Source organism: Melanaphis sacchari, unplaced genomic scaffold (assembly GCF_002803265.2).
Source record: "Melanaphis sacchari strain LSU unplaced genomic scaffold, SCAv2.0 Contig1_pilon_pilon, whole genome shotgun sequence".
Taxonomy (NCBI): Eukaryota; Metazoa; Arthropoda; class Insecta; order Hemiptera; family Aphididae; genus Melanaphis; species Melanaphis sacchari.
In genome coordinates this window covers 1,516,716-1,525,707 of record NW_020270976.1, presented here as the reverse complement: position 1 = coordinate 1,525,707, position 8,992 = coordinate 1,516,716, and the positions used below count along the sequence as shown (strand labels likewise).

Here is an 8,992-nt window from a genome sequence, read left to right as displayed (position 1 = left end):
ATATTAGAATATTAGAAATGTAATATTATTTATAATTTCAACTTTATTGTATCCATTACCTACTTATTTATCTGTTGATATATTTAAAACAATTTTATTTATTTTGACACAGGGCTACTTTTAGTTTATTCGTATCAAGAATTTCTTTCTAATTAATATTAAATATCCTGACGATATATTTATAGCAATACCATTGTAATAGATTATAAATTTAATAGGCAAAGTTTGACTTAAATCCAATTTAACTTTATTTACTGGACACAATTTTTATGATTTTTTAAAAAAAAGTTACTTGTAAGTCGTAAATACACAAATTCAAAATTATTATTTTTCACGATTCAGCGTACATAGCCAAACAACAATAATAATAATATGTTATATTTAGCGGTTATTCTTGATAAATAATTTTTAATTGATCAATGTGAAACATGCTTTAATGAAAAATATTGATTTAAACCCGAATGAACCCTATTTTAAATTTATCGGAAATGGTGGCTGAAGGAAATGCATTTTTTTTCTTTTTTGGTGGGTAATGATTAATAGTAATCTCTCAAGAATTTTTTAATGAAAACTCCTATTGATTAGTGTAATCGAGGTTTTATTTATAATATTAATTACTAGATTATTATAGATATACAATAATAATTATATTTCAAAAGTTATGTAAATGCATAGAATCATTGCAATTTTTTAATTTTATCTATGAAGTAAAATAAAAAAAAATAACTACCTAATATCCACGGAAAACAATATAAATAGGAGCATAAAAAAATTAGTTTGTTAAAAAAATATTATGTGTAACTTTATTATTAGTAATTAATTTTATTCTAATGTTATATACTATTGTGTATAATATTGTAAATCTTGAAAAAAATAATTTTTTTTTAAAACAATTTTAAATAGTTTTTTTTTATGTTTGAATAATGAATTTGTTTCTTAAAATATTAAAAATGACTAACTAACATTAAAATGTTTGTGAGTTTACATTTGATACATTACATTGTAACGTAATTTAGGTAAAATTGGCAAAAACATTAACCATAAAGAGAAAAAGAAAAATATTTTTTTTAAGCTTTAAATACTATGCAAATTATGTAAAAGTTTTTTTGAAGTCGGTTTTTTAATATTTCTTGAATTTTTTTTTTTAATAATGAAAATTATATGGTTTAAGTAGCTTTTAGAAGAATAGTTTAAATTATTTAAAAAATAAACTTCAAATTGTTCATACTTTAATATTTGTAAGAGCTTAAGTATATAGATATTTTATTGAATGGGTAAAAATTGGTACTTAAAATTAATTTATTTTTGATGATTACTTGATATTTCACTAATTAGGTCCTAGGTACCCAAGTATAATTTAAGAATTAAAAATTGCTAACCATTTTAGAGTGTTATAATGATTTGTTACCATCATTGAAATTTTCAATAGGGATTGTAAATTAAAATATCGTATATTTAGTAAGAACGCTAAAAAACTATGAACGTAAGAATGCTTTACAAATTTAGTAAGAATAATTTGCTAGCTTTTTTTCGCGTCTAACATTATACTAATTATTATTATTTATTACTATTTTTTTTTTATTTGCTACTAACATAAAACTATGATAGCTCAATAATCAACATATTTTAATACCACATATAGATATTTATAAAGTAGAATAGGTTTATATTTTTACATAAAATAAAGATAATTAAGATAACAAGATAAAATTATGAATCTTATGTAGTTTGTTTGCATTTTAAAATGAAAAAATAATAATATTATAGAGGAGACATACAACGGTATAGACAATTATAATTGACCTTTATTCAATAAAGTCTTTAGAAGAAACAAGAGAGGTGTTATAGCTGTGAACTTGGAAACAAAAGAAGTATATCATGTTTTAGTATTAAAAGAAAAAAAAGGATAGTTTTGATTAGAGGTTAGAGCTTGAGTAATTAATTGGAATTAAAAATGGATTTAAGAAAGTTATCTTCAATTTTGAGAGCAGAAATGACACTCTTATTGAGTTTGACTATTGGAAAGTTTTAATTTTTTTATAAACCGAGTAGTCGGTTTATAATTGATTGAGTGACTATAATGGCATAGTTCATAAATTATTATTAAGTAAAACAATTTTATTTAAGCCAATAGACACAATAAACTATAGTATATATATTATTGTAGTAAAATTATTACTTATATTTAAATATGAAATGAAATTCAAACAAGTATTTATTCTATTTATTGATTAAACTTTAAATATATGAAGCGAATGTTTAATATAATCAATAATCAATATGATAATATCATATTAAAATATAAAGTGATTTATTTTTTTGATGTAAATACTAAGTAAAGTTAAGTTTTTTAATTTCTGTTTAATTCAATAATTTAAAATTCAATAAATTCAATAAAATATTTTAAAGTTATCTATCATTTTTTTAAGGAAATACTAAACTAACATCAATGGTATTTTTCTCTTTAATTTATGTCATATACTAGCAAAATAATTGTGAAGTATTAAATAATATTAAATACTGTCATTAATTTGTTTTTAATTATGAAAATATTTATTTAACAGTTTATAATGTTTATAAAAATATTAATGAAGTAAATTATGATATATATTTTCAAATATTTTCAAATTTAGTTAATTCAAAATAAAATAAAAATCCATAATATCGTAGAGAATATTTTTTTTTAATTTGTATAATAGTTGGCAGGTAACGCGAGAGAAAAAATTAATTCATTTTGGCAAAGTGGTTTATAAATAGAATTATAATTTTTTTGACCCGCGAATGTATTTGACTTGTTATTGATACACACATTTGGTGGATCAAACTTACTTTAAGTAAGCTGTAAAATTTTGACCAAGTATGGATATAATTAATAAGTATTTGTAAAATGCATATAAAATAACGATTTATATTATACGACAGAATCCATGCTTATGATGATTTAATTTTGTCTACAGTATCTATTTTATCTTCTTTATTGTTTTTGTTTGCTATGCTTATTGTGTTTACTTTATCTTCCTTATACGCAGACTTGTAAAAATCCATGAACAAATAAATAAATGCAATAATATCGATAATAACGGTAAATGCTAAAGCTCGTGGCATGGTGCAGTCATATTTATACAGATATGCTATGTAGCCTACTGCGATGAATAGTTGAGCCTAGACAAAACAATTTAAAATTAAATGACTTTTGAAATTTTTTCAGTATTTGATAAACATAAGATAACTATATTTTTGGGTACTCACAATTTGTAGTCGAGTCACATAAACTTTCCACCACAGATATTTTTGCATATATGGGCCAAGAGCAGCAAGGAAATAATATCCGTACATAGCGATATGAACACTTGAGTTAAGCCACGCGCCATAAGCTGCTTGTTCACCTGCAGACGTATTTATTTATTTTATTATTATACATTTTATGTATCTTGTCCATACGGTAAGCAAATGCAAGGTATGTTAACAATTATTTCTAATATTAAATTAATGATAATAATTAAGTGAAATTCAATTTGATATTTTGTTAGTATTATATTTTACACTGCAAATTTTAATTATAGGTACCTACTATTCCTAACATTTTAATGATGTTTAAATTAGTCCTCTGATTTTCAGTTTTTAATACGATCACGTAATTATAGTTCAAAACTTTAAAATTCTCTATACATATTCTATGTATAAATTTATAAGCATACAGAATTGTTTTTTTAAAAATTCATTTTCGCAAAAAATATAAATGGTTTAAGAAATATTTTTTTTTTTTACATAATTTTAAGTCTTAATAAAATAACACTTTTTAATAAAAATTAAATATTTGACTATTTTATATCATTATTATTTTCGAGTTTTTGAGTCTTTTGAATGTTAAAATTAATAAAAATACAAATATTTTATGTGAAGTATAAAGTGAAAAATAAATTATATAGTATTATTATTTATTTTTAAGCGAATATTACTAAAAAGTATACGTTAAAACGGAATGTACAAAATTTATCTCTATCGGTATAGATATAAAAAGCAATTAGAAATTAAATAATTAATACACATATATATATAATATATAAAGATTTACTTTTAAAAAACCTCATATGCACCCAACACGAGATCACCATTTTTGTATGATGGTAAACATGTAAAAAAGATACATGGGATTGTTTTTTTCTCAAAACAAAAAATACCTGTAATCAAATTGTGTAGTGATAAATAGTAATATAATATTGTAACATTACTTTAATTGTTAATATACTCGGAAAACTTACCGTATCTAATAAATCAACAATCTTGGATATAAAATAAAACCACGAAACAGTATGTAGCTGTGAAAATGGAAAATTGTTATGAATAAATTATTAAATATAATTAGGATCAATGACAGAATTAGAGTAAATAATTTCTACAAACATATTGAGAATAGTAAATATTTAATTTTAAATACACTTAAGAATAAACTATATATTATCTCACACAGTTTATTTGCTCTGATAAAAAATTTGATATATTCAATTATACATTCAAAACGAATTTTTTAAATGTTTTTAAGGTATTTCAACACTTGTTAAAACTACTGTGATAGAATGATTCATTGACATCAAAAGTTCAATATAAATACAGGGAAATAGCTTTCTGATAGTATTATAATATTGTGTATAAAATGAGATTAATAAATTAAAAATATATGCATATGACTAAAAACAACATGATTCCTAGTACAATATTAATTAATGATGCTATTATAAATGTAGCCATTAGTATATTTAAATAATAAACTAAATAGGTAGGTATTTATCTAAGGGCTAGAAAGTAATTTTTTTATCAAGTATATTGTATTGTAACATGCTTTTAAATTAATTAACTGGTTATATTCATGCTGTTATGATTCATAAACAATATAGTTTATTGAATTTTTAATAATTAGGGTTCTAGGTATTAAAATAATGTATAATATAATGCATTTTATTGCATTGGCCTGCAAATTGTACCACTTTCATAGAACTCATAATCATAGACTGACCCTATTAATACAAATTGGATTCATGATAGACGGTGCTGGTGGATGTATAAACTATAACTATACATACAGTGGCGTGTTCAAAATTGTTTTTATGGGGAAGCAAACACTATATAAAATTTTACCAAATAAATTACCAAAAAGAAAAAAAAATCAAGTAGGCCAAATGCATAGAAAGTAAAAAAAAAAAAAAGGCCATCAGATAAAAAAGGCTCATGAGTCGCCAGTTGCCTGGCAAATACTTTCAATAATTAAAAAAAAAAATATGAAACACTATTAATGGGGGGAGGGCACGGGCCCCATGGTTCCCCTTTAAAAATGCCCCCGTATACATTATTATAAAATATACAATAAAAATTTGCTATGAGTTCCATTGTCCAGCGAGTTTTTCTTGTTGTAACCAGGAATTCTTTGTATACGGTTAAAAAAAAATGTCCGTTGTAAATGAAAAGCGGAAAATACCCTTTCCTCCACAAAAAAAAAAAACAACAATTTTTTGTCTAATGTAAATGGACCACGTGACATTATTATAATTCACATTGCTGACGCATAATAATATTGGTAATATACTGTCCACATTCATTAGTTAAATTAAGTTAAATTTTTATAATGTCATCAATTCTTCGTCAAATAAACATGTTTAAACATTAATTTAATTTAAGTATAAGAAAACCAACGTGAATTTTGTAAAATAATAACTTATTATAAATACTGAAACGGACTCTTGATTTAGATATTATAGGAAATATGTTTGTTGTAATAAACAAATTACAATTGAAATATCACTTAGAATGGATAGCCTGAAACGTCCTTGTACGGATTGCTATTTATACGAGTACAGTTTTAAACTAAATGGTTGTCCGAAGAATCGATGATCGAATATTTTATTGAAAAATAAAAGTTCCTTAAAATTTAAAAAGTAATTTTCTAATAAAAAATGTTAACCAACATAATGCATCATGGTAATGAAAATGCATTAATTGCTCTTTTCGGAATCGAACGATCACTACTTTTATTAAAATATTCCTTATAAATAGGTAATATAGTAACTGCTATACTTGCCGAGTTAAGGTCAGGAGTGTGAAAAGTTCATTTATATACCTAAAGAATTTTAATCACATTTATTCTTATAATGAGAAAATAATATAAAAATTATTATTTTTTTTCCAGTAATACCAACATTAGATTCTTCTAAAAATATTTTGTGAAACATCAAATATAATATTTTTTTAAGTTATTTTGCTTACTATATATAATTTAAAAATTTTAACTAATCAAATAATATACTCACACATTTTATTAAATATCTTTCGTGTTGAGTTTCTTTAGTGATATGGCAAAGGTGAGTAAATATATACTTTGGTATACCAGGAGTCAAAAGAATCTAAATAAAAAATAAAAATGTTTAAATATAAATTTCATTTTTTTACGATTTTATCATGACGGTTAATGTTATTTATTTTAACATCCAAGCTTCGGATATTTTCACTTTCATTTTCAATTTTATTTCTCATGGGTGATAGAAGGGATATATTTTGTTAACTTTTTGATAACTTTAACTATATATACATATAATAACTTATGATATAACATATCTCATAAAAAACAGTTAATACATTAACCTGATACAATTTCTTTAAAAATTACTTCCGATATTTAAGGTTTAGTTAAACAATGGATACTAATAAATTTATAAGAAATAAAACTAACTTTTAAAATATCATTTTTGAATTTTAGTGTGAGATGTACATGAGCTGTTATCTAAATACCTACTTATACATAATACAATTTAATAACTAGTATTAATTTAATCTTGAAAAGAGCTTATATTTTAATTGTTATTGTATGTTTAATTATTAAAATAATAATTTAAGTTTATAAATAACATGTTTAAAGTTTTTATCTAATTATGTTCTATTATTGTGATTGCTTAGTGTTTAAATAATTTTTACTTGGTTAATTTTTACAAAACCTTTGATGTGGCATATTTTTGTGACTGCAAATCATGTGGGTTGTATTTTAATACGTTTTTAGTTACAAACGACGCCCTACATTTTTATCTTCTAATCTGCACGAAGTACTAGAATGGTGTACAAAATAGCGTTTAGAATTTTTAATTACTTAAAATATTTAATTATGTTGTGAGCATATTGTAACAATATAATGATCATGTACACATATGAAATATTTATATTTTAAACTTGGTTAATAATAACTACCTATATTTCTATGATTAATTATTATTAAAAATAAAAAATAAAAACTATAAGCTCAAATCGGGTTAGGTAGATTTTTGTAATAAAATTGATTACGACAGGTTTTTGCTAACTAATAATATAATGTAATGCTAATAAATATCTAAATGTCTTCGGCATTTCAACATTAATATTATTTAACAATTATTGTTAAGTAGGTATTTAAAAGAAATAAGATAATTAATTTTGATTTAAAATTTATTAGATGTTGTTATTAAAAATTTGTAGTCACTAAACTTGTATATTTATAATTTGTTGTTTCATCAGTATCAAGGAAATTATTGCAGTAATGATTGTATGACATATTCTTCGAGTAAAATTTTCCAAAACGAAAATTAATGAAGGAAAAGTTTTTATGACTATTGTTATACGATCTGTATATCAATTTATTTCGATATTTATACTAATTGAAAATATCATTTAGTATTAGAATGAAAGTATTTATTTGTAAAATGAAATAGTTTAACATGGAGTATTTAATTAAAGCGTGCATGTTGCGCTAGTAATTTTAAACAAATTTGAAAGATTTTTAAATCTATAATTCTTTTTTTAGTGTTCTTGACACTAAATGCATTTAAATGCAATAATTATCATCGTAAAATATAAAAACATCATCTCACCCATAAACAAAGCAGACTGTTGTAGGTAAGTTGTATAAAGTTGAAAACCAAAATTAGTTTAGTAATATTGTATGGTTGTCGATTCTCCATCATTTTGGGTCCAATTTTTATCACAAACAATAAGTATACAATGATTATTCCAAGTACTGGCCATGGCTTGTTTACGAATAACCATGAATCGATTTCTTCGTCTAGGTAAATAATACACTTTTTAATATTTCATTTACTTTATATTGTATAAATTGTGTAAAAATATAAATTTTATAATTTGTACACTGGATATATAGAACACGATATGTTTAAAATTAAATTGTATTTAATGTGTTTTGATGTTCATTTATTTAAATAAAATAAATAATAATAAGGAAAAGATATCGTGTAGATACTTACAATTAATATGACCTGTATTGTAATTTTTTGTAAGTTTGAAAATAGATTATACAAATAATTGCTTACCGTACTTGACTTCATTTAGTATGGACTCTTTGAGAGAATCTTTTATTTCAATTATATAGTTTAATGTAGATGTAAACATGTCCGTAATTTTTGTTTTATTTTTGCTTTAAATCAAATTATTTTTCATCAATGTAAAGTTTGGATTCTTGGACAAAATAAATATATCAATTAATATTACAAAAGAAGATGATATTTAAATATTATAAATTATTTAAAATTTGTTACTAGTAATTATAACTTTTATAGAAAATATTCCCATAAAAATAAATGTTTAAGTTTTAATAAGCTTTCACATAAATTATTAAAAAAAAATGCAAAAATAAATTTAATTTAAAAAAGTTACCTTGTTTCTAATTAAAAGAAGATGAATATTTTTTTAAATACTCAATAGAGGATAAAATAATTAAAGAATATAATTTGTGTTTATTGAACTATGAATTGATTTTGAACAAATATGTTTTTATTAACAAAAAGCGACCGAGTTGTTTACTTCATGGCTATGTGTGCACATCGTTAAAATTAAGACAAAACACTATTTTCGTTATTAGAACTTCATATTCTTCTCGTGAACTATTGTATATTTATAATTAAATTAATGTATAGTCACGAGTGCGTATTGATTTAATTTGTTCAATGAATTTGACGAACTA

General features: G+C 22.5%; 1 protein-coding gene across 1 annotated transcript; it reads right to left on the bottom strand.

Annotated features, from left to right (window-relative positions):
• Nucleotides 1-2,704: 2,704 nt before the first annotated feature.
• Nucleotides 2,705-8,458, bottom strand: LOC112593214 (elongation of very long chain fatty acids protein 4-like). The gene is made up of 7 exons (XM_025337564.1): nt 8,343-8,458; nt 7,887-8,077; nt 6,303-6,395; nt 4,263-4,319; nt 4,076-4,181; nt 3,250-3,386; nt 2,705-3,162 (listed from the first exon to the last, which is right to left on the bottom strand). The coding sequence occupies exons 1-7, from the start codon at nt 8,419-8,421 to the stop codon at nt 2,932-2,934; spliced, it is 894 nt and encodes a 297-aa protein (XP_025193349.1). The 5' UTR covers nt 8,422-8,458; the 3' UTR covers nt 2,705-2,931.
• Between the last annotated feature and the right edge of the window lie 534 nt (nt 8,459-8,992).

Excerpts from the sequence above, each read along its gene's own strand:
- LOC112593214 (XM_025337564.1), bottom strand. The coding sequence starts at position 8,421 with ATGTTTACATCTACATTAAACTATATAATTGAAATAAAAGATTCTCTC. Across the intron at positions 3,387-4,075 it reads GCATATGAGGTTTTTTAAAA|GTGAACAAGCAGCTTATGGC; the intron begins GTAAATCTTTAT and ends ATACGTCTGCAG. Across the intron at positions 3,163-3,249 it reads ATGTGACTCGACTACAAATT|GCTCAACTATTCATCGCAGT; the intron begins GTGAGTACCCAA and ends TGTTTTGTCTAG.